Genomic DNA, 26,376 nt, shown 5'->3' with positions numbered 1-26,376 from the left:
TTATAATCCTTTCCAACACTTTACCCACAACCGAAGTAAGGCTCACTGGTCTATAATTACCAGGGTTGTCTCTACTCCCCTTCTTGAACAAGGGGACAACATTTGCTAGTCTCCAGTCTTCTGGCACTATTCCTGAAGACAATGACGACATAAAGATCAAAGCCAAAGGCTCTGCAATCTCCTCTCTAGCTTCCCAGAGAATCCTAGGATAAATCCCATCCGGCCCAGGGGACTTATCTATTTTCACACCTTCCAGAATTGCTAACACTGCCTCCTTATGAACCTCAATCCCGTCTAGTCTAATAGACTGTATTCTCCTCAACTACATTGTCTTTTTCCTGTGTGAATACTGACGAAAAATATTCATTTAACACCTCTCCTATCTCTTTGGACTCCACGCACAACTTCCCACTACTGTCCTTGACCGGCCCCAATCTTACTCTCGTCATTCTTTTATTCCTGACATACCTATAGAAAGCTTTCAGGTTTTCCTTGATCCTACCTGCTAAAGACTTCTCATGTCCCCTCCTGGCTCTTCTTAGCTCTCTCTTTAGGTCCTTCCTGGCTAACTTGTAACTCTCAAGCACCCTAACTGAGCCTTCACGCCTCATCTCTACATAAGCCTCCTTCTTCCTCTTGACAAGAGATTCAACTTCTTTAGTAAACCACGGTTCCCTCGCTCGACCACTTCCTCCCTGCCTGACAGGTACATACTTCTCAAGGACACGCAGTAGCTGTTCCTTGAACAAGCTCCACATTTCAATTGTGCCCAGCCCCTGCAGTTTCCTTCTCCATCCTATGCATCCTAAATCTTGCCTCATAATTGCCTTTCCCCCAGCTATAACTCTTGCCCTGCGTTATATACCGATTCCTTTCCATCGCTAAAGTAAACTCGACAGTGTAACCGAATTACAACTCCAACATTAGCTCCTTGCTCTTGTACTCTATGCTACGACTGATGAAAGCAAGTATCCCATAAGCCTTCTTAACTACCTTATTCATGTGCTCTGCCAACTTTAGGGATCTGTGAATAATTACCCCAAGAACCCGCTGTTCCTCTCTGTACCCAGTGTCTTGTTGTTCACTAAATGCTCATCTTGTGTCTTTTTCCAAATGCCATCTGTTACTGGTCTGCTCATCTGACCAACCCAACTATAGCTTCTTGTAACCATAACCATCTTCTGCTCTATTATCAACTCTACCCATCTTGGTGTTATCTGCAAATTTGTTTAACATTCCACTTATATTTTCATCTACATAATATATGTAAATAACCAATCATAAGGGTCCCAACATCTGTGGAGAGAAATCAGAGTTAACATTTCGGATTGAGTGATCCTTCCTCAGAACTGTTTGGAGGAAGGGTCATGTGACCAGAAACATTAACTCTGATTTCTCTCCGTGCTGTGCTTATTCAGCAATTTCTGTTTTTGTCTCTGGTTGACAGCATCCGCAGTTCTTTTGGTTTTTAATAAGGATCCCATTACTGATCCTTGTGGTACCACTGCTGCACTCCAGCCCCCAGTCACTCAAACAGCCCTCTACCACTACCCTTTGTGTCCTATTATTAAGCCAGTTTCTGATCCATCTCGCCACATTTCCCTCAATTCCATGTGCTTTAACCGTTTCAATCAGTCTTCCATGTGGGACCTTGTCAAAAGCTTTGCTGAAATCCATGTAAACTAAATCGACCGAGCTTCCCTCATCCATACACGAACACATTTTCAAAAAATTCCAACAAATTAGTTAGGCATGACCTCCCTCTTTCAAAGCCATGATGACAATCCTTAACTACCCCATGCATTTTCAATTGGATATTAATTCACTCCTTGACTCACCAATCTGTAATTTCCTGGTTCATCGCTGCCACCCTTCTTGAAAAGTGGAACGACAGTAGCTGTCTGGTACTTTTCCCGTGGCCACAGAGGAATTAAAATCTTGTATCAGAGGTTGTTGACTTGCTCGCCAAGCTGGCTTGTTTTCGTTCAGATGTTTCGTCATCACACTAGGAATCATCATCAGTGAGGTCTCTGATGAAGCGATGTTGTTCTAACTCTGCTCGGAATTTATACTTTCCAGTCCGTTATGGTGAGTAGTGTCATTTCTGGTTTTGTTCTCTGTAGGTTTGTATATGGGGTCCAATTCTATACGTTTGTTGATTGATTGCCTTACGGGTTGAGAACCATGCCTCTAGGAATTCCCGTGCGTGTCTATGTTTGGCTTGGTCTTCTATAGTTATGTTGTCCCAGTTAAAGTAATAGCCTTCATTGTCCGAGTGTACTGATATTAGGGAAAGTTTGTGGTGTTGTTTTGCTGCTAGCTGATGTTCGTGTATTCTAATGGCTAGTTTCCTTCCTGTCTGTCTGATGTAATGTTTGTGGCAGTCAGTGCATGGTATTTTGTAAACCATGTTGGTTCTGCATGTTGTGGGAATGGGGTCTTTAATCCTCGTGAGTGTTTGATGTAGCATGGCTGTCAGCTTGCGGGCCACCGTGATTCCGAGTGGTCTCAGGAGTCTCATTGTTAGTTCTGATATGTTCTAGATGTACTAAGTAGACAACAACAAGAGGACACAGTATAGAACATATCAGAACTGACGAGACTCCTAAGACCACTCGGAATCATGGTGGCCCACAAGCTCACAGCCACTCCACATCAAACACTCACAAGGATTAAAGACATGCACAACATGCAGAACCAACATGGTTTACAAAATACCATGCACTGACTGCCACAAACATTACATCAGACAGACAGGAAGGAAACTAGCCATTAGAATACACGAACATCAGCCAGCAGCAAAACGGCACGACAAACTTTCCTTAATATCAGTACACTCAGAATGAAGGCCATCAGTTTAACTGGGATAACGTAACTATAGAAGGCCAAGCAAAACATAGACACGCACGGGAATTCCTAGAGGCATGGTTATCAACCCGTAAGGCAATCAACAAACGTATAGAATTGGACCCCATATACAAACCTACAGAGAACAAAACCAGAAATGACAATACTCGCCATAACAGACCTGAAAGTATGAATTCCAAGCAGAGTAGAATAACATTGCTTCATCAGAGACCTCACTGATGACGTTACCGAGCATGGTGACGAAACATCTGAACGAAAACAAGCCAGCTCGGCGAGCAGGTCAACAACCTCACTCACAACCTGAGCTACAAATCTTCGGTAGAAGTTTAAACTTGTATAAGATCCTCTGAAATTTCCTGCCTCACCAACCACAGCAGCCTGGGATGCAATTCATCTGGGCTGGGGAATCTCTCCATTTTTAAGCCAGAGTATGCATCCAATACCCTCCCATTTCATATATCAAACTGTGAAAGTTCCTCACAGTCCCTTTTCCTGAATTCCATACCTACGCACTCCCTTTTCAGAGTTAAGACTGAAGAGAAGTATTCATTCAACACCCTTCCAATATCCTGCGGCTTCACACACATGTTGCTCCTTGGTCCCTAATGCGCCCTACTCTTTCTCTGGTTAACCTCTTCCCTTTAATGTATTTTATGAAATGGGTTCTCCTTAATTCTGTCTGCAAGTCCTTTTTCATGCCTCCTTTTTGTTCTGCTAATTGTTTTCTTAAGTTCCCTCCTGCATTTCTTCTATTCATCTAGGGCCACAGCAGAATTGCTCTCTTTGGACTTGCTTAAAGCCCTTCTCTTCATCCTCGTCTAGTCCTGAATTGTTCTAGACATCAGGATTCTCTGAACTTACTGCTCCTACATTTCCCTCTATAGGTACATGTTGGACCTGACTCTCCCCAGCTCCGTTCGGAATCGTCCCCACTTTTCTACTATAGGCTTTGCAAATCTCAATGAGTTACTGACCTGTTATAACCCCTGGGGCTTGTGCTGCCATAACAGCCTGTGGCAATGCTCCGAGTGGTTGTGCAAGGGTCAGTGCTGGAGTGACCAGACCTGGTGCAGAGAGACCACTTACACCAAGTACAGCTGCTCCTGCAACAGCCTCCTACAGCAAGGAAGATAGACAATGTTAGGACAGTGTAACAACATTCTCAAACAGTTTATATGGCAGACTTCTCAAAAGTTCAATTTTGTACCACTCAAACAGTACAGATGCAACAGGCTCAACTCCCACTAACCTTAAAGGTTACAAAAAGGTGTTAAAACCAGGATGAGGAAGGAACAGATCAAAATATCCTGATTACATATATTAAAACAAGGTATGGAATCTCAATGCGTATGGCAATATTGCAACAGCATCCATAAAGTACTTTTCTCTCCCAAAACAGGACAGCCTGTTGGAAGACCAGTCTGCTCAACAATGCTTCAGACTCAGGACACCTTTCACTTCACAAATGTCTTGAGCTTGAACTGTTTAGACGATGCCGAATGAATACAAATGTAAGCTGGAGAGAGTACGCTGGGCAGCCTGATTTTGGGGGAGGGGGATGCACTCGAGCACAGGTGGGGATCCATGTCCCTGCATAGCCACTGTTGACAGTTATTACACACTTGGGTGTTGCAAGTCAGTCTCCATGACAGGCTGCTTCAAGAGCATGAGCTGCAATCAATTTTTCCATTCTTGAACTGGGTTTCTATCAGTACTGAAATTAGTTCATTTTAACTGGTCCCTTTTGATGAAAAGGTAATCACACTGGCTTGTGCCAAACATCCTTCCAGCCCAACCAGACAATGCCAGTGTTTATACACCACCCCTATCTGTAACCATCTAATCTATCACCATAACTCTCCATTGTCCTTCTCCCTCATCTGCTGGCCAGTTTCTCCTTAAATGCATTGCTACCACCTGCTTCAATCATTCCTTGCAGTAATGCATTCCACATTCTCACTGCTCTGCATAAGGGAGATTTTCTTTTTCCCCTGAACTGCCCATTGTATTTCTCAGCGACAGTCTTCCCCTGATGGTCTCTAGTTATGCTCTGCCTCATCCCACAAAAGGAAACATTCTCTCTGCATCCATGTGACCGAAATCTTTCATTTTACAGAAAAGACATCCCTCAGCCATTTTTCAAAAGAAACAGGCTGTTACTTCTTTCATGCTATGTTACCCCAGTATCATACTTATGAATCTTCTCTGCATCCCCTACGATGCTTTTGTATCCTTTTCCAACATGGTGACTAGAATGACAAAGATTACTCCAATTCTGGTCAAACTAATTACCTATAGTTACTCCTCGAGAAAAAAAAAGTTTGGTTTGCTTTATGACTCTGCTAACTTATGGAGCAGCTTGCAATGAGTGGTGTATTTCTCCCTTGTACCTCTATACTTACATAGAACATAGAACATTACAGCACAGTACAGGCCCTTCGGTCCATGATGTTGTGCCAACCTATTGTCCTACTAAGATCAAACTATCCTGCATACCCTACATTTTACTGTCCTCCATGTGCCTATCCAGGTCACTTAAAAGTCTCTAAAGTACGACTCCGCTACCACTGCCGGCAGCGCATTCCACACTCCCACCACTCTCTAGATTTGCACCTTCCAAATAATCAATGGCATTCCAATTCTTCCAACCAAAATGTAGATCAACATCTGGTTATGTTGAGAAAATTTCTCTGGATTCAGAGATTGCAAGATGCATGTATAGGATCTGAAACTCTCACTTATTTGTGTGGAACTTAATTTACCAACTTTTCCCTATTCTGTAGATTTAGTAGTGGTCCCCTGTAATTTATTGCAATTTTCTTCAGTATTGTCCCCCCCGCCCCCAACCCATTTAGCGTCATTTGCAAATTTGGAATTGTGTTGTGGCTCAAAAGCCAAAATCATTAGTATAATTATATGTAGCAGTGGTCCTGGCAATTATCCCTATTGAGCATTACTTTCTACTACTTACCTCTCTGAGTAACTATCTGTTGCTTCTAGACACTGACTTCCATCTTGAAACCATACTTGGTCTGTTATGAAGCACCTTATCAAAAGGCCTTCTGAAAATCCAAATAAACTACATCCGTTGTATTTTTATTACGTCCTGTCTGACCTTCTCAAATACATTATTTATATTCATCAAACAAGATCTTTCCTTTTGAAATCCATGCTAAATATTCTTTATATTTTGTTTTAAATGTTACTTTTTGATTTTTTTTATTCTTCCATTTAAGGATTGTAAAGTGTGTTAGAAACAGTTCAGCAAAGATTCACTGATAAATTCATTGATAGATGTGATGGAGGAGAAGATGGGCTTCTGTTCATTGGAGTTTAGAAAAACTGGAGGTGATCTAATTGAAACTTGCAAGATTCTAGGGGGCTTGACAGGGTAGATACTGAGAACATGGCTCCCTTGCAAGAGACCAGAATTAGGGGGAAAACAGATTAAAAATAAGGTGGTGCATATTTAAAACTGAGATGAGGAGGGTTTTATTCTCTCAGAAGATCAACACCTTTTGGACTTCTCTTCCCAGAGTGGAGTAGGGGCAGGGTCACTGAATGTTTTAAGCCAGGACAAAGAGATTCTTGACTGAGAAGGGAGTAAATGGGTAACAGGGTTAGCTGAAGATGTGGAATTGAGGTCCACCATCCAGACAAGTACAGAGTATTCATTACACTCCTAACTTGTGTCTTACAGATGGTGGACAGGTTAAGAGGTGAGTTACACATTACAGGATTCCTAGTCTCTGACCTGCTCTTGTAGACAATATTTATATGGCTAGTCCAATTCAACTTCTGATCAATGATAACCCCAGGATGTTGATATTTCTTTTTATTCATTAACATAGAACATTAGTTAGGCCGCATTTGGAATATTGTGTTCAGTTCTGGTCGTCACACTACCAGAAGTATGTGATGGCTTTGGAGAGGGTACAGAAAAGTTTTACCAGGATGTTGCCTGGTATGGAGGGCATTAGCTATGAGGAGAGGTTGGAGAAACTTGGGTTGTTCTCACTGGAACGACGGAGGTTACGGGACGACCTGATAGAGGTCTACAAGATTATGAAGGGCATAGGCAGAGTGGACAGTCCGAAGCTTTATCCCAGGGTGGAAGAGTCAGTTACCAGGGGCTGTGGGTTTAAGGTGCGAGGGGCAAGGTTTAAAGGTGATGTACCAGGCAACTTTTTTACACAATTTTTACACAGAGGGTGGTGGGTGCCTGGAACTTGCTGCCGGGGGAGGTAGTGGAAGCAGATACGATAATGACTTTTAAAAGGCGTTTGGACAAATACGTAAAAAGGATAGGAAGAGAGGGTTACGGTCCCCGGAAGGGTAGGGGGTTTTAGTTGTGACGGGCAGCATGTTGGTGCAGGCTTGGAGGGCTGAAGGGAGTGTTCCTGTGCTATAATTTTCTTTTTTTTGAAGAGGAGGGCAGTGGTGCTTAGGTCAGCATCTACTGCCCTTCCCAATTGCCCAGAGGGCATTTAAGAGTCAACCATATTGTGGTCTAGAGTCACACATAGACCAGACCAGGTAAGAATGGCAGTTTTCTCCGAAATGGACATTAGCGATCCAGATGGGTTTTTCTGACAATCAAAAATGGATTAATGGTCATCATGAGACACTTAATTCCAGATTTTTTAAAATTGAATTCAAATTCCACCATCTGCCATGGAGGGAACTGAACCCGGGTCATTGGATAAACAGTCTAGCGACAATACCACTAAGCCATCGCCTCCTCAACTCAGCAGGCAAATAGCATAATATCTGGAAGAGGAAACTCCAGCAGTGAGATGCTTCCATCAGCGAATCGTGGCCTGGGTTGATCCTTGCAAATCATTTTGGAGCTTCCAGAGTTGTGTACAAAGCCTGTAACATGACTACACATTCTGGGAGTACATCTAAGAATCCTCAGCTTGTTATTCAATCATTAGCTAGAGGAGGAATGGCAAAATATTTTTGTCAAATTTTGTGTGTATTCAGGGGCTGCAGGTTTTAGCATCATTGGCACAGGTTCCATTGGTCTTAGCATGAACAGGTATGGCAGTGTAAAGCCCTCGGTTTCTGGCTGGTATAGGACTGAAAGTGCCCGCACCCACCTGAGCTGTGATCTTTGCTGTTGCTGCAGCTGCTGCCACTGCTGCTGCAGGGGGCAATCCACCAGGTGCTGCAGGGGTCATCAAAGGCATCGGGGGAGTCACTGCTTTCCCAACACGGAGGAACTGGCCACCGAGGTCAAAGAGATTCATGGAAGATACCGCATCTTGAGAAGATTGAGCCTTTTCATATTCTGCACAAAGCAAACAGGTTTGGTGTTTATATGAACAGGAAGGCCACAGATGAAGCACTTTAAACTGGTTCACAAGATCACAGTCACACACCACCATTCACATACACTAGGTTACACAAGATCACATAGCCATAGCCCACCATTCCTGCATACGGTCACGTGATCACTCACAAACGGCCAGTCCCTTTCATTTATTGAAACCTGACAATGCCAGGGGAGCTCTTTGTCCATAGTCCGAGCATGCCATCAAACTCCCTTACACCGTATCATCTGCTCTCAAGGAGCAAACAGAAGGGAGTTCAGCAGGGGGCTGTATGGAACAAAGTGCAGGGAACAATGAAACAGAGAAAGGAGGAAGGTGAATGAAATTTGAAGAGTATGGTAGTGTAATGGTTATGCTACGTACTAATAATTCAGAGACCTATTCTAATGATCAGAAATATTATATCAACAAGGCAGCTAGGGAATATAAATTCAGCTTACTGAAATGTCCGGAATAAAAGCAAGCTTAAATAATGGTAGGCATGAAACTACCAAATTTGTGTAAAATCTCTGGTTCACTAATGTCTTTTAGGGAATGAAATCTGCCTTCTTTACTCTGTCTAGTGACTGCAGACCCACAGCAATGAAGCTTATTCTTAATCGTTCTCTGAGAGATTGCCTAACAAGTCACTCAGATGTATTTAAACAGTCATCGCCACCTTCAAGGGCATATGTGCCAGTCTTGTCAGATATATTCATATCCTATGAGCAACCCAGAAAGGGGACTGTCAATGAACACGAAGAGCAGACAGGAGGACGATTGGAAGCACAGAGCTTTGGTGCTAATAGAAAAGTAGAATACTTTTTGTCAGGGGTGAAATTTGTAAATGCTTAGAGGGATTTCAGCACACCCAATCAAGGAATACAAAATCAGCATGCAGCAGGCAAATGTGAAGACAAATGACATGTTAGAACTTTGCTGCAAGAGGACTGGAGTACAAGTAAAATAATAAACCGTACAGTATTTTGGTGCAATCACATCTGGAAGAGTATGCAGCTTTGATCTCCATATTTAAGAAAAAGAAACCACTTCCTTGGAGATAGTGCAGCATAAATTCACTCAACTAGTTTCTGGGATGAGGGAGTTGGCCTATGATGAGAGACTGAGTAAATCAGAATCATAGACTACCCATATTACGGAAAGAGGTCATTTAGCCCATCGAGTCTGCAACAACCCTCCAAAGAGCATCCCACCCAAACCCAGCCTCCCACCCCTCCCCATAACCTCACATTTACCACGAACAAGTCACCCAACTTTATCCTTGGACTGTGGGAGGAAACCGGAGCACCCGGAGAAAACCCACACAGACACAAGGAGAATATGCAGACTCTACACAGACAATCACCCAAGGCTGGAATCAAACTCGGGTCGCTAGTGCTGAGAGGCAGCAGGATATCCACTGAGCCACTGCGCCGAAGGAAAAATCGGGCCTTTATTCTCTGGAGAAATGAGAGATGACATCGTAAAGCACAAGATTCTCAAAGGGCTTGACAGTGTAGACAAGGGGCACTCCCTCTAGCTGGGAAAACTAGAATAGAGGGTCACAGTCTAAGGATAAGGGATTCATCAAGGGCTGAGATCCAGAGATGTGCCATGAGTCGTAGAGGTCTACAGCAGAGAAAAGGCCCCTTTAACCCACCAGGTCTGTGCCAAACAAAAACTACCACCTAATTATTCTAATTTCATTTTCCAGAACTCAACCCATAGCCTTATGTGCTTTGGCATCACAAGTGTATACAGAACATAGAACAGTGCAGCACAGGCCCTTCGCCCACGATGTTGTGCTGAACTTTTACCCGAATCCTAAGGTCTATCTAACCTCCACCCCTACCTTATACTATCATCCATATGCCTATTGAAGAGCCGCTTAAATGCCCCTAATGAGGCCGACTCCACTACCCTCTCCAGCAATGCATTCCATGCCCCAACCACTCTCTGAGTAAAGAACCTACCTCTGACATCTCCCCTGTATCTACCTCCACTCACTTTAAAACTATGCCCCTTCGTAATAGCTACCTCCACCCTAGGAAAAAGTCTCTGGCTGTCCACTCTATCTATACCTCTGATCATTTTGTACACCTCTATCAAGTCACCTCTCATCCTTCGTCGTTCTAAAGAGAAAAGCCCTAGCTCTCTCAACCTTCCCTCCATTCCAGGCAACAACCTGGTAAATCTCCTCTGCACCTTTTCCAACGCTTCCACATCTTTCCTGTAATGAGGCGACCAGAACTGGACACAATACTCCAGATGTGGCCAAACCAGGCTTTTGTATAGCTGGATAATAACTTCACAGTTCTTGATTAATGTCCTCTATTAATGAAAGCTAACACATCATATGCCTTCTTAACAACTCTATCTACCTGGGTGGCAGCTTTCAGGGAACTGTGAACATGAACCCCAAGATCCCTCTGCTCCTCCTCACTGCCAAGAATCTTACCGTTAACCCTGTATCCTGCTTTCAAGTCTGTCCTTCCAAAATGAATCACCTCACAATTTTCAGGGTTAAACTCCATCTGCCACTTCTCAGCCCAGCTCTGCATCCTATCAATGTCCCTTTGTAACCTAGAACAGCGCTCCGCACTGTCCACAACGCAACTCACCTTCGTATCGCCCACGAACTTGCTAATCCACCCTTCCACTCCTTCATCCAAATCATTTACAGAAGTCACAAATAGGAGAGGACCCAGGACAAATCCTTGTGGTATCCCACTCGTAACTGAGCACCATGTTGAATATTTTCCATCCACTACCACCCTTTGTCTTCTAAGGGTCAGCTAATTCTGAATCCAATCTGCCACATTTCCCCCTATCCCATGCCTCCTTACCTTCTGCATGAGCCTACCATGGGGAACCCTATCAAACGCCTTACTTAAATCCATGTATACCACATCCACTGCTCTACCTTCATCCACGTGTTTGGGCACCTCTTCAAAGAATTCAATAATGTTTGAGAGGCATGATCTACCCCTCAAATCGATGCTGACTATCACGAATCAAACTGTGCCTTTCCAAGTGATCATAAATCCTATCTCTCAGAGCCCTTTCCAATAATTTGCCCACCACTGATGTAAGTCTAACTGGCCTGTAATTTCTGGGGTTATCCCCATTCCCTTTTTTAAACAAGGGAATGACGCTTGCCTCTCTCCAGTCTTCCGGCACTATACCCAGGGACAGTGAGGATGAAAAGATCATCGCCAAAGGCCCTGAGAGCTCTTCCCTCACTTCCCACAGAATCCTTGGATAAATCCCATCAGGCCTGGGGGACTTATCTATCTTCAAGTTCCTGAAAATTCCTAGCACATGTTCATTACTAACATCAACCTCCTCTAGCCTACCAGCCTGTTTGACACTATCCTCCTCTACAATTAGGTCCCTCTCAGTTATGAATACCGAAGAAAAGTATTCATTAAGGACCTCTTATATCTCTTTAGGCTCCGTGCACAAATTCTCTTTACAGTCCTTGATCGGCCCTACCCTTTCTCTGGTCATTCTCTTGTTCCTCATGTACGTGTAAAAAGCCTCGGAGTTTTCCTTGATCCTACCTGCCAAGGTTTTCTCATGCCCCCTTATAGCTCTTCTAAGCCCTTTCTTCAGCTCCTTCCTGGATAACTTGTATCCTTCTAAAGCCTTCCCCGTTCCTTGTTTCCTAAACCTTATTTAAGCATCCTTCTTCCTCTTAACCAGTCGTTCGACCTCTCTTGAGAGCCAAGGCTCCCTCATTCGACCGCATCTTCCCTGCCTCCTAGGGACAAACATATCGATCACACGCAGTATGCATGCCTTAAAAAATCTCCACATTTCTATAGTGCTCTTCCCTGACAGCATCTGTTCCCAATTTATGTTACCCAGTTCTTGCCTAACAGAATTGCAATTACCCTTCCCCCAATTATAAACCTTACCCTGCTGTAGTACTTATCCTTTTCCATGACTATTGTAAAAGTAACAGGGTTATGATCACTACCGCCAAAATGCTCTCCAACAAACAGGTCTAACACTTGGCCCGGTTCATTGCCAAGCACCAAATCCAAAGTGACCTCTCCTCGTGTTGGTCTACCGACATACTGTGTCAGGAATCCTTCCTGAAATCACTGGACAAAATCTGCTCCATCTAAACTATTACAACTAAAATGTTTCCAATCAATATTTGGAAAGTTGAAGTCACCCATGACTACAACCCTGTGACTTCTGCACCTTTCCAGTGTCTGCCTCCCAATCCGCTCCTCCACTTCTCTGCAACTATTAGGGGGTCTGTAAAAAACCCCCAACAAAGTGACTGCTCCTTTCTTGTCCAGGCCTCAACCCAAACTGACTCTGTAGACATATCATTCTCGAACTGCCTTTCAGTAGCTGCTATACTAGCCCTGACTAGCAATGCCACTCCCCCGCCTCTTTTCGCAACCTCCTTATTTCTTTTAAAGCAACTAAATCCCGGAACTTCCGACAACCATTCCTTACCCAAGTTTCTGTAATGGCCACAACATCGTAGTTCCACGTACTGACCCATGCTCTAAGTTCATCCACCTTATTTCTGATACTTCTAGCATTGAAGTATACACACCTCAAACCATCTGTGTCCACAATTACGCTCCATCGGCCACATTTCTTTATAAACAACCTCACTTCCTATTGTGTCTGTTGGAAAGCTGAATACCTCATGCTCTGAATTACAAATCCGGTTCCCCACTCCCTGCCAATCTAGTTTAAACCATCCCATATAGCTCCAGCAAATCTCCCTCCCAGGATATTTGTGCCCTTCCGGTTCAGGTGCAACCCGTACTTACTGTACAGGTCCCACCTTCCCCAGAATGTGCTCCAATTATCCACATAATGGAAGCCCTCCCTCCTACACCAGCCCTGTAGCCACGTGTTTAGCTGCACTCTCTCCCTATTTCTTACCTCGTTATCATGTGGCACTGGTAGTAATCCAGAGATAACCACCCTGTTTGTCCTGGACTTCAGCTTCCAGCCTAACTCCCTGTACTCGTTTCTCACATTCTCTTTCCTTTTTCTACCTATGTCATTGGTACCAATGAGTACCATGACTGCTGGTTGCTCACCCTCCCGCTTAAGGACCTTGAAGACACGATCAGTGACATCACGGACCCTGGCACCCGGGAGGCAACATACCATCCGTTCATCTCGTTCGTGTCCACAGAACTGCCTGTCTGTGCCTCTTACTATCGAATCCCCCACTACAATTGCGCTCCTATTCTCCCCCTTTCCCTTCTGTGCCACAGGGCCAGGCTCAGTGCCAGAGACCTGTCCACTATGGCCTTCCCCTGGTTGGTCGTCCCCCCCAACAGTATCCAAAACGGTATACTTGTTATTGAGGGGAACAGCCACAGGGGATAATATCTTGGTAAGTCTTAAATATTATGAGGGTTTTTGCTTCTACCACACTTACAGGCAATAAGTTCCACATTCCACCATCCTCTGGGTGCAAAAAAAAACCTCTGCTCACATCTCCTGTTGAGGGCCCTACTCGGGAGGGTACAACACTGCACCTCCTCTTAGGAAAGGAGGTCGGACACGTGACTTAAGTGTCAGTCGGAGAGCACTTTGAGTCCAGTGACCATAACTCTCTCAGTTTTAACATAATTATGGAACAAATAGGACAGATCCCCGGGTTAAGGTGCTAAACTGGAGCAGGGCCAATTTTGGGGCCACTAGGCAGGATCTAGCAGCAGTCGACTGGGTGAGTCTGTTTGAAAGAAAAGGAACAACTGGCAAATGGGAGGCTCTTAAAAGTGTGATATCAAGAGTCCAGAGACAGTATTTCCCTGTTAGGGTAAGGAGAAGAACTGGCAGGTTCAGGGATCCCTGGCTGACGAGGGATATTGAGGCTCTGGTCAGGAAAAAGAAGGCGGCATACACTGGGTTTAAGCTATCGGGCTCAAGTGAATTTCTAGATGACAAAGTATAGGAGGACACTTAAGAGGGAAATCAGAACAGCAAAAAAGAGGGTATGAGATGGATCTGACAGATAATGTTAAAGATAATCCCAAGAGGTTCTATAGCAATATGAAGACCAAAAGGGAGGCAAGGGAGAGAATAGGCCACCTTAAAGATCAGCATGGCCATCTGTGTGTGGAACCACAGGAGATGGGGGAGATTTTTAATGAATAGTTCTCCTCAGTAAACACAGGAGAGAATCATGGATGCTAAGGAAATAAGTGGGGATATTTTGGAGCACGTACATATTACTAGAGGAGATGTTTGCAGCCTTAGATTGCATTAAGGTGGATAGATCCCCTGGGCCTGATCAAATTCATCCTTGGACACTGTGGGAGGCTACGGAAGAAATTGCAGAGGCCTTTTCAGAGATTTTTGCTTCATCTTTAGCCACCGAAGATCCGGAAGACCGGAGGGTGGCTAATGTTGTTCCATTGTTTACGAAAAGTAGCAAAGACAAGCCAGGGAACTACAGGCCAGTGAGCCTGACATTACTGGTAGGCAAGTTATTAGACAGGATACTGAGGGACACGAACAACTAACGTTTGGATAGTCAAGGTCTGACTAGAGATAGTCAGCATGGATTTGTGCGGGAAGTCATGTCTGACAAATCTGAGTTTTTCAAAGAGGTAACCAAGAGGATGGATGAGGGTAGGGCAGTGGATGTTGTCTATAGGGACTTTAGTAAGGCCTTTGACAAGGTCCTGCCTGGCAGGCTAGTCATGAAGGTTCGGTCACATGGGATCCAGGGAGAACTAGCTAACTGGATTCAAAACTGGCTCGATGGTAGGAAGCAGAGGGTGATGGTCGAAGGTTGTTTCTCGGACTGGAGGCCTGTGACTAGTGGTGTGCCACAGGGGTCAGTGCTGGGACCTTTTTTATTTGTTATTTACATAAATGATCTGGATATGAATATATAAAAAGTGTGATTAGTAAGTTTGCAGGTGATACAAAATTAGGAGGCATCATTCTTAGCAAAGAAGGTTATCAAAAATTACAGAGAGATCTTGACCAGATGGGGAAGTGGGCTGAGGATTAGCAAATGCAATTCAATACAGATAAACGTGAGGTGTTGCACTTTGGAAAGTCAAACCAAGGTGGGACTTATACAGTAAATGGTAAGGTCCTGAGGCATGTTGTGGAACAGAGGGACCTAGGAGTACAAGTACACAGTTGGACAGGATGGTGAAGGTAGCATTCAGCATGCTGGCCTTCACTGGTCGAGGCACTGAGTATAGCAGTTGGGACGTTATGTTATAGTTGTATAAGTTGTTAGTGAGGCTGCATTTTGGTGTACAGTTTTGGTCACCCTGTTATAGGAAAGACATAGTTAAACTGGAAATTTTGCAACGAAGATTTACGAGGATGTTGCCAGGACTAGTAGGGCCCGAGTTATAGGGGGAGGTTGGCCAGAATAGGACTTTATTCCTTGAATGTAGGGGAATGAGGGGTGACCTTATTGAGGTGTATAAAATCAGGGACATAGATAGGATGAACGCATAGTCTTTTTTCCCTAGGGACGGGGAATTGAAAACTGGAGGGCATGGGTTCAAGGTGAGAGGGGAAAAATTTAAGGACCTGAAGGGCTTCTCCTTCATGCAGAGTGGTGCGTTAAGCGGAATGGGCTGCCAAAGAAAGTGGTTGAGGCATGTACAATAACAACATTTAAAAACCATTTCGATAGATAGATACATGGACGGGAAGAGTTGCGAGGGATGTGGACCAAATGAGGGCAATTTGAAGTAGCTGAGTAGGCACCATGGTCAGCTTGGGCCGAAGGGCCTATTTCCATGCCGTATTACTCTATGACTCCTCTAAACCTTTGCTTGCTTTACCTTAAGTCCAAGCCCTGTTTATTGATCTCTTCATCAAAGGAGAAAGTTTCTTCCCGTCTACTCTGTCCATGCCCCTCAGTTTAATACATCTCAATCATGACCCCTCTTAAACACCTCTGCTCCAAGGAAAACAACCCCAGTCTGTCCAATCTCTCCTCATAACTGAACATTCCAGTCCAGACAACATCCTGATAAATCTGAGCATCCTTTCCAGCTCTATCACATTCCTCCTATAATGTGGATTACAGAACTGCACACATTATTCTAGCTGTGGCCTAACCAAGGTGTTATACAGTTCCAGCATAACCTCCCTGCTCTTCAACTCAATGACTCTGCTAATAAAGACAAGCATACCATATGCCTTCTTCACCACTTCATCTACTTTGCTTAAAGTACTGTTGTACATGCACACCAAGGTTCCCCGATCCTTGGTGCTTCCCAGGGTCCTATTGTTCATCATGTATTCCTTGGTCTTGTTTATCCTGCACAAGTGCGTCATGTCACTTATCCTGATTGAATTGCATTTGCCGCTGATCAGCCCATCTGACCAGCTTGTCTATACCCTCCTGTAATCTGTACCCTTCTACTGCTTACCACCTAATTTTCATAACATCTGCAAACTTACTGATCAACTCACATACATTCAAGTCTAAGGGTTCTTCACTCTCAGGGTTTTGAAGATTTGGAATTTTCTACCCTAGAGGGCTGTTGATGTTCAACTGTTGAACATATTTGAGGGTGGGGTAAGCAGAATGTTAGTGTCTCAGCAGATCAATGGATATTGGCAGTGAACAGGAAAGTGGAATGAGGAAGCACAGCCATGAAGGTTTTGAAAGGAGTGGGGGAGGAGGAGGAGCGGGGTGGGGGCGGTGGTCTCAATAGGCTGAACGGTCTACTCCTGCTTCTATTGTGAGAGTTGAAAGGAGCAAAGAAGTGGAGAGTAGGGTCAATGAAGGCGCCAGACAGAGGGGAATGAAAGAAGAGGGAGTAACAAATACTCAATCACTTGTTGGTTGTCCAATTCCATAAGTACTAAATTTGAATTCCATTCAAACCAACATGGACAAACATTCACACTTGCAACTTAGCAGCAGAAAGGAGTGCCTCAGACACGTTCAAATTCAATTGAAAACTTAAAATAATTTTGAATTGAAATACAGACTTCCAATTAAAATTTCTCCTTCCCATTCTTGGATAAATCACTGGCTGTACGTGCAATCCTCCAACTCCAGTGAATATGTGCAGAACTCAGACAATGTCCAAGTGCACTCTATTAAAAATAAATCAAGAGTCACTCTTACCTCTCTCTTTCTCACCTTTGTTCAACTTTCCATTACCTTGCTTACTGTTCTCGTGGTGAGATCTGTTGCTCTCTGGCACACTCCTTTGTCTTTTCCTGAGGCCTCCCTGCACTGTTCCTCCTCATTGCAACTGCATGTTACGTTTCCACCGAGATACTTCAAGAAGTGGGGCATGCAGTCTTTTCAGCTCCAGGTGGAAAGTGTTTACCTCTCCAGCTGTTACTCAGCAGTCGAGAGTCACCGGTAAGTCAGCTGGTGACGCTAACAGTACCGAGGGAGGTCAAAAAAAGCAGTCATACTAATCCACAAGGACCCTCAATGAGCTGGAAGTGCTGTCTTCATTTTGTGGTTAAAGGTTTGTGTAGGCCATTGGGCAATCTGTGAAGATATCCTGGGTGACCAGGATAGAGTCAGAAGCAGTAGCAACAACAATCTGCCCAAGATCTGGAAGTATCAGCAGGGAGTGCTGTATAGATTGAAAGTCAAAACAACTGACTGGAAGATGCAGGCTGCCATTTTTAACCATCTAGGAAATAGAATGGCTGGTTGCGAGGAAAGTGCCAAGTATTACCAGCTGCCCCTCAAGGTTGGGATCACGGCTCGTCTTGAGGCACGGAAATTTTCATGTTGCAATCAGGACTTCTAGCAACTCTCATTATAATTCAGTGAGGGAATGAGTTAAAGTTAAAAACTACAACAAAACCTTTCTTATACCAGGGTTGAGGGTACACTGTCTTGGACAGTGTGGAATACGATCTGGAATATTGTTACAGTCAACAAATCTCCCTTTCAGCTATTGGAAATGGTCATTCATCCCGAGCAACGTGCATACAGTGACTGAACTGCTTCTTCAGGCATTTCTGAACTAACTGGGGCACAATTTTCCATTCTGACTGCAGATCTGCTGTTCTCTACTCACCACCTTGAACAATCAGCAAACTAGCAAGTGGCTTCTTCCAATGCTATACTGCAGGTCTGTAGAGCCCTACAATCAACAAGGTGACATAGGGACCTTCTGATCCAAGTCATTCATTCGTCAGTACTCAGGAACCGGCCCATTGTCAATATTGCTTCAGAATCAATTCTTCGATAGTACAGTGGTCTTTCACATTTCCCTTTAACAGTAAGTTTCCTGCTCTATACTAAGCTTATGACATGTTACAATGTTGTTTGAAACCATTCTCTCCCATGGTTCACAACTCCCAAACATGTAATGACATCCTTTAGCCCAAACAAATCAGAAGAAATGAGCGATTCATATGGCCATGCAAATAACTGGTGACGCGCTCCTTGAGTAACAAAGTAGCTGGGTACACTCATTCCAGTAGTTTCAAATCAAAGTGTCAAACATAGATGCAAATGGTGTAACTAATGAGGAAATAGAGGCTGAAGTTGGCAATTGCTGATAGCATTACTTACTAGCCAGAATTAAAAAACAATTTGGATTTTGGTAGATTCACTGCTTATCTTTATTAGTAATTCAGACTCATGTTTGATGAGGTTTGGAATTTGCCTATACTGTGGTGAACCACATGATGCACTCTCACTTTTACGCTGAGTTATGCTGTTAACTACACTAAGCAATTACGGAATCTACTGTCCAAATGAGTTGTAGGTCAACATGTGGTCATCGATCATCCAACCATCAGCAAGTACAGTTGTACCAAGTGAAGATAAAGATCACGGTTTTGTTTAATCCTTAATGGAAAACAGGCAGTGGATACTGAAAGTATATAAACTGTGACAGCCATAATGAGCCAATACTTAAACCATAAGTCCAAAGTCAGTCCATGGCACTAACAGATGATTGACTAATCATAGATTAATTGAAGGGACCTAAAGGACCGACACGATTAACCACCTGGTTCTTGGTAAGTCTGTAAAACAATACCAGACCTAGCTGGACAAACAGTAAGCATCCAGTGCTCTCTACTGGTAAAGTAAATGTTCGTTGTTTACCTTCATACATTGGATCCATGTGGTATCCCCGATGGCCATGTCACAATGCTGAGAAATTGTGCATCATATGTATTTGTAATTAATTTGAATTGGACAATGCCAAACATAGTTGATGTATGTGTTAAGAATGGAATCCAGGAATCAGCCAATTTTGTCTGGTTTTCCAGTCAACTATCAGCTGCATTAGCACTAGGTTCCTACCCAAGTAACAATCTCCTGCTGAATCATTAAACAAGATTCTTACTGAATACCAAGAACCTTTGTCTAGTAAGAGCACTTCTCAGGCAAGTCAAAATCTTTTGTCATATCCAAGGATTCTACCTGATCAACGCAGTAAATCAGTGAAATAACATACTTTACATCTCCAAAGCACCCCACTGCAACTAGAAATTAATTATTCTATGTACCAGAATTATGAAACCACAGTCTTGATTTGACCCTACACAACTCTCCCGATTCCTTTCTCAACCCACATTAAATTACTTAACTAAGTTCTAACACCACTCACAACCCACCATTTCAGTACCTAAAAAATAGAATAGAAATTTATTGTCGTGTACTTTTACATGAAAAATACAGTGAAAAGTTTTTAAGTCGCCCCACCACGGCGCCTACATCAATGACATAAGTCATACATAATTAAAAAAAGTAAAAAAGACAAAGTTTGTCACAGTTCAGTTAACGGCTCCAATTAACTATACCCAGATATCATTCATCTTCCACCACCTCTCCATACAATTCAAAAATCCAAGAAATTCAATGCGAAAGAAAAGCTCAATCTAATGAATTGTGTCAAATGTTTCCTGAAGTTCTGCCTTCTATTACCATACACAGTACAACCAAATTAAATTTATACTGTCAGATAAACAAAATGGAAGAGTTAGCAGGTGAATCAACAGATACCAATATCAAATGCCTATGCCAACTAGTGGATCAGATGTAATTAACTGCCAGTGCCTACACTGCCACTACATTAGGCCTCAAATCCCTTCTAGTTCCAGATTTTGCTGGAGTGTTAGTAAAAACAAAATCATTGCTCATCTAGTTCATTTCAGAGCGTTCTCCTAGTTCTAATGATTCTAAAGTTGTTGACTAATCACAGCAATTGATCTGCATTAGACTCAAAACACAAACTGAGCTGAACACCCAGGTGTGGAAAGCTTTGTCAACCATAGAGTGAAAGTCACCTGTGCTTTTCATTATCCTCATTTACAAGATGCTCATTTAAACATGGCACGTAGACTGAACACATTATATAGTAGCTAGCAGGCAGCAGTACAGCGTACATCAAGGTTAAGACAGGATGCCCAACAACATCAGTCTTGCAGACAAAAGGCTGCCTACGTGCAACTCTGTAGTGGACAGCACAGATGAAGAGCATCCAGATCCAGAAATTCAACGTGACAGAGATGGCACAAGTCTTGGGTAACTGAGTTACAGTGAAAAGCCAAACATTAAAAATGCAGTGTATCTGCAACGTGGCAGTGCCCAGGACATTGAAGTGTCTTTTGCAAATATCACCTTTACTGACAAGTGCACTTGTCAGCTCTCATGAATGTGCAGAGAGATTTATACTTAAAGCTGCACTAGCAGCAGCACAAACTAATTGGAGGAGGCAAGGAGAAGGGACGATGGTGCTAAGGAATGAACACTTTTCCACTTTGCTCCCAGTTCTGGCATTAGCTGTGGTCAAGATGAAGTGCATGACTTGTCCTTGGATTCTAGCAATGAGCTTTTTCTTCCGGTCATTTCTAGTGCATCAGGACATTTCTTCCAATTCTGACGTTATCTGTCCTGGCAGCCTATCAATGCTAGATAAGTGGCAATCTGACCAAATTTAGAAGCCAGGATGCTTTGCAGCAGGAGAGGAGGAAGGAGGAAGGAGGAAAAAAGGATCAAAATGACAAAAAGAAATTATGTGGAGAGTGTTGAAACTCATTATTCAGGATTTACAGAAAGCTGAGAGTAGTCCTTCACTCCATCTACCTTGGTTGGAGTAACTGTCAAATCCCTGAGATGAAAGATCACACCATTCTATGCAATTTCATCTTTGCTACCTGCCAGGCCTTTGATTTTAATTTTGTAAAATGTGTGTGCCTCCCTTTTTCCGCAATACCGTCACAAAACCAGTATTACCAACAGAACACTCACCAATGAATCCATATCCTTTATGCTTCCCCGTTGTGGGGTCTCGGGCCAAGGTGCAGGATTTAATCTTTCCAAAGGCCTCGAACACACTTTTAATGTCATCATCCGACAGATCCGGGTGAACGGACGCGACATAAATTCTGTTAAACGCCCTGGCTTCCTCTGCAAGCTGGTCTATGATTGGTTGAGCTTGTCCTATGTTACTCGGTCTGCCAACCTGTAACAAAAGAAACCCCCGCCAATTACAGACCAAGCTAGAAATGAATACGAACCATGCCACTTCTCCTGGAAAACACGGGCTAGGAATTGAGATGCCACCTGAAATCTTCCCGGGACATTGCAAGTACCCCAGAAACATTAGCAAATGGCACCATTAGTCATGAAATTGAGTGTATCTCACAGTCTGTTCCCATCAGGAAGAGGCCATTTTTTGGTTAAAGATTATTATTAAACCGACCTCACTCATTAGGAACACTCAGTTTGAGGGTTCAAAAGGAAAAGCTTTGTGTGTTTTACAGGAGAGCATGTAGCATGCTGGCACATCTAATTAAAGGGAAACTACACCTCATTTAAAAAACAGTAAATTTCCTGCTCCCACGCACAGTCCCCTGCCAAGTGCTCCGAGTTACACGCTGCGATGCTGCGGAGAAATCCACCCCGTAGCCTCGCGTTTGTTCACCACCGGGAGGGAAAGGGGCAAGGGGAGGGAAGCAGATACACAGTTCATGTGCCTACTCACAGTGCATTCTAGGTAGAATGACATCACTGCAGCTGCACTGTACAAAACCTTCCACAGAATTTACTTACCTGTGGAAGACTTGTACAGGGCAGCTACAGAACAAGCAGACCAGAGTGATGCCACCCTACCTAGAATGCACTATAAGCAGGAGAAGGAACTGCGACACCGGGCAGTGGGAGAAAATGCAACGTCACGAGCTGGACTTCTCCCCAACATAGCAGCGTACAACTCAGAACAATTGGCAGAAGTCTGCGCCTGACAGCAAGCTATTGAAACTTACCACTTTTTAAATGGGCTGAAGGCCCCTTTAACAGATATCAAATACAAGTGGTTGTTTGTATATGTTTACTGGGAGTGCCCTGACTTGTTCCCCCAGCCAATCGCAGGACATCATGGTGGTGTGATACTGTCTATCAGCACTAAAACGCAACCTGCTGCGGAGACAGGCCAGAACTATCACAGTAAACATACCGGGTGGTGAGAAAGAAAAGATCAGAGACTGGTTTCAGAACTTTTGAGCATTTATTATTAAAATAGGAATTACAAGTTGATTTGATGTTGGTGGGAGAACACTCATCCTCCAATCGACGTGAAATGTCCAACATGACAGATAACTTTTTAAGGAGGAGGGGAGTGAATGGAAGGAACTGGGAAAGGTTTTGTAAAATAGATTATTCCAAGTATTTCATCCACTGAAGAATAATTTATAATTTATCTGGAACATGAAATAAGAGAAAAACTTTGGAAATGTGGGTCAGCAAGAGTTCCACCTAAAATTTTCCTGTGGATCACTGTCAAAGTTAATAAACCAGCTCCAAGCACAAAAGAGCTTAATGCTCCAAGAACCAAAGGAGGTTTGGGATTGTAATGCAGGCCATCAGAGAGCGGCTGAACAAGATGAAGACATCTAGATGTGCAGATGGAAAAGTAATCAATAAGTGAGACCAAAGAATACAGATGTCCTCAAGATCAGTAATGTCTGGATCCTAAGGTTCCAGACAGAGCCAGATGCCTCCTTTTGCTCTCTGTGGCCTGGAATGCTAGGGTCCACTAGGAGTTCCATGTGGAGTCTTCAGTCTTCAACTACAATTAAACAGTAGATTTCCTGTTCAGTAGAGGTCAATGTGTGACCCACAGCAGCCTATATATTTCACTGAAGGCAAGTATGCAAAGATCATCGCAGTGCCTGCTCAACGTTCTCTTTTGTATCTCTCACAAAAGTTTTCACAGTCAGCTGCCAACGTGAGCAAGCCAAGAAAAGATGCCATGTACTTAATGAAAAGAACAGACCTATTGTCAAATGAGAAGATTACTGGGGAAAATAAATACTTTTATTCCAAAGAGGAGAGAGAAAACCATGACCCTTGCCCTTTGCCCTAATCCCAGGCAAATTAAAATATCAGGCTGGCTCCTGGAAGTGCAGTCGCTTAGAATGTCGAGTGTTCCCACTGGCTGCGGGCACCTTAATGCTGGAATTTACAGCTGTTGATCCTTCTGAACAGAATGGCTGTCGGACTGGTGAGGAGGGAGAGGTCTACAGCCGAGTCCTGTTCTACATAAAAGCTTGGAGGAGACACAAAGAAAAGAGAGGTCGTTTCTAAGCACATAATAGGAATGGTTACGGTAGCATTTATAAAGTCAGCAACAACCCAGAGCTTAAACAAAGTCACCAGAAATCTGCTTCTATCAGGCTGGAGGAACTGACGTCAATCTTGGCAGGATCCATTGTAAAGCCATAAAAAGGGGCTTCTCCCCTTGACTTCCACCCACCACACTTCACCTACATCATTACCATGTCGTTAGTGTCTTAGGAGACATTATCATTTACCCAGCTACATAGTGAACCCTCATACACCCATTTGCTTAATGTTATCCACAGGGCCCCCACAGAAGTGAATATATTTCCCTTTTTTCTACATCCCTTCCCTCCTTGCATCCATTTTTACATCCCCTTCTCAACTAAGCTATTCTTTATTGTCTCCTAGATATATTCATTTTTCTGCTCCATCCCAATCACACTAATCCTTCAAAATCTAACATTATGTTCACATAAGCTGGTTAGCAGCTCTGCGACACTCTTCCTTGTTCCTACCGTATTTGATTCGACCTACCATCTGGGAGTCCCAACCCACCCTCATACACTGGACCCATCACTCACCTCAGGTGAGTGTGCCTTCCAAAGTTAGTTCTCGGTTTTTATGGTGTTATTCAGCCAACAGGCACGAACCACAGTGAACCCATTTCTATATTCTATTAAATAGAGGAATTAAACACTGGCATTGCCAGAATAAAAGGGTAAATGTGTACCCTGGCCTTAAATAGATTATTCTAGCTCCTTCATGCACACGACACAGGGTGGACATTTGGACAGCACTCTGTGGCTAATTTGCCAAAGTCCACTGTGCACTACATCAGTTCCTCCATTTATGCCACATTGATTGCAGCCACTAAGTTTCAGTAATCCCATAACCTATTCCTAGCCTTACTTACCAATTCTGCTGAACAGTCTAAGCTGGTGCAAATAAGCTGTGGTTGACTCTGTGGGTCCAGTTGTCACAGCTGATGTGCAGAGGTGACCTTATTAGCAGCTATGGCACGTACTGATCTATATCAAATGCGCCTGTGACTCAACACCCTAGATCAATGAAATTGGAATATCTTGTATGGGATTAAAGCTAAGGTTAGAAAACAAAAAGAGCTGACTTTGGTGAAAGAAATGCTACATCATTAAGTGTTCATCAGCATTCTGGTGGAGTCATCCAATTTTTGACTTGATAGATGGGATAACGAACAGTGAAGAAATAAAACTGGCCACTTTATACAAACTATTTAAAAAGCAAAACAAAATCAGTTTTGTTTTGCATCTGAAGGGCCTGCTTCAGTCATTGCTGACAAGATGACAATGCAATGAGCTTTCATAGTTGTCACCAAAATACCATATAGATAGCTGACTGTATCATTAACCAACATGCATCCATGAGTAGACAATCGTCATGTGTTTATGGGAACAATGCAAATCAGTGGGGTCCTGGAGTTTTCTGTTCTGCAGTCACCTTGTGCTTTATTCTTTTACTGGAGCACATTGCATTTCATCGTTGTGTATTTGGAAAAAAAATTTAAAAGAATTGAAGGTTTTGTGGAGACTCTAATCTGATGAGATAACTATGTATTCAAGTGATGAAGTTGCTTACCTTAATGTTTCTGCCTCCCAGCATCACTGAGTTCATCTGTTCAAGAGCAAGCTGAGCTGCCTCAGGAACTTCATACTCCACAAAGGCAAATCCCTATAAGTAAAAGGAACGGCCTCACTCTCAGCTCTTCTATAGCACAGTGTAATCTACAGATCTTGTGCCAGTTGATCCCCATCATCTTGTACACATAAAATGAAGACTTCACAACCTCATGCTAATCACTTATTGAATGCGTAGCCCAACATGACAATAGGAACTGCATTAAGTTGCTGCTTAAATTTCTTAATGTTCCTTTGCTAAGCGTGTTGGACAAACTACTTGTCAAGGCCTGCAATGATGCTAGCACATTCATATTGACACAGATCAGAAAGCATCTCTGGTTCATCCCAGTTTAGCTACAATGCTGCGTCAAGATGTTTCATAACAAGCCCATAAGATGTAGAACTGGCAGACCATTCAATCCATCAAGTCTGCTCTGCCATTCAATGAGATCACAGCTAATCTGATAACCCTCTACTCCACTTTCCCACGATCAAATTACTAATTAAAAATTTGTCTATCTCAGCCTTGAATATACTGAACAACCAGCCTCAACAGCGCCCTCAACAGTGAATTCCACAGATTCACTACCCCAAGAAATGTTTTATCTATCTTGTCAAGTCTCCTAAGGATCTCGTATTTTTCAGTATGGTCACCTCTAAAACTTTCTAAACTCCACTGAGTACAAGGCCAACCTACTCAAATTCTTCTCATAAGACAGTCCCTCCATGTCCGAGATTGGTCAAGTGAACCTTTTCTGGAAAACCTCCAATACCAGTATACCTTCCTCAGATAAAGTACTCAAGTGTTCACAATATTCCAGCTGTGGTCTGCACATATTTTCTAAAGCTATATCTTAATTTAATCCAACTGCGATTGTGGAAGGCAGGAGACTAATTTAATAGAGATAGTAGGAACTGCAGATGCTGGAGAATCGGAGATAATAAGGTGTAGAGATGGATGAACACAGCAGGCCAAGCAGCATCAGAGGAGCAGGAAGGCTGACGT

The 26,376-nt window shown here is 43.3% G+C and overlaps 1 protein-coding gene across 1 annotated transcript in view; it reads right to left on the bottom strand.

The window, feature by feature from the left end:
- The window catches only part of LOC109935072 (poly(U)-binding-splicing factor PUF60), an 82,055-nt gene that overhangs the window by 10,068 nt on the left and 45,611 nt on the right, over positions 1 to 26,376 (bottom strand). The window contains exons 6-9 of the mRNA XM_048617374.1: positions 25,330 to 25,422; positions 21,403 to 21,616; positions 7,971 to 8,161; positions 3,839 to 3,984 (exon numbers count right to left, since the gene is read on the bottom strand). Coding sequence (XP_048473331.1) covers positions 3,839 to 3,984; positions 7,971 to 8,161; positions 21,403 to 21,616; positions 25,330 to 25,422 — 644 coding nt within the window. The remainder of the gene's footprint in view (positions 1 to 3,838; positions 3,985 to 7,970; positions 8,162 to 21,402; positions 21,617 to 25,329; positions 25,423 to 26,376) is intronic.

This window comes from Rhincodon typus, chromosome 2 (genome assembly GCF_021869965.1).
Source record: "Rhincodon typus isolate 14 chromosome 2, sRhiTyp1.1, whole genome shotgun sequence".
NCBI lineage: Eukaryota > Metazoa > Chordata > Chondrichthyes > Orectolobiformes > Rhincodontidae > Rhincodon > Rhincodon typus.
This window is presented reverse-complemented; position numbering and strand designations above follow the sequence as displayed.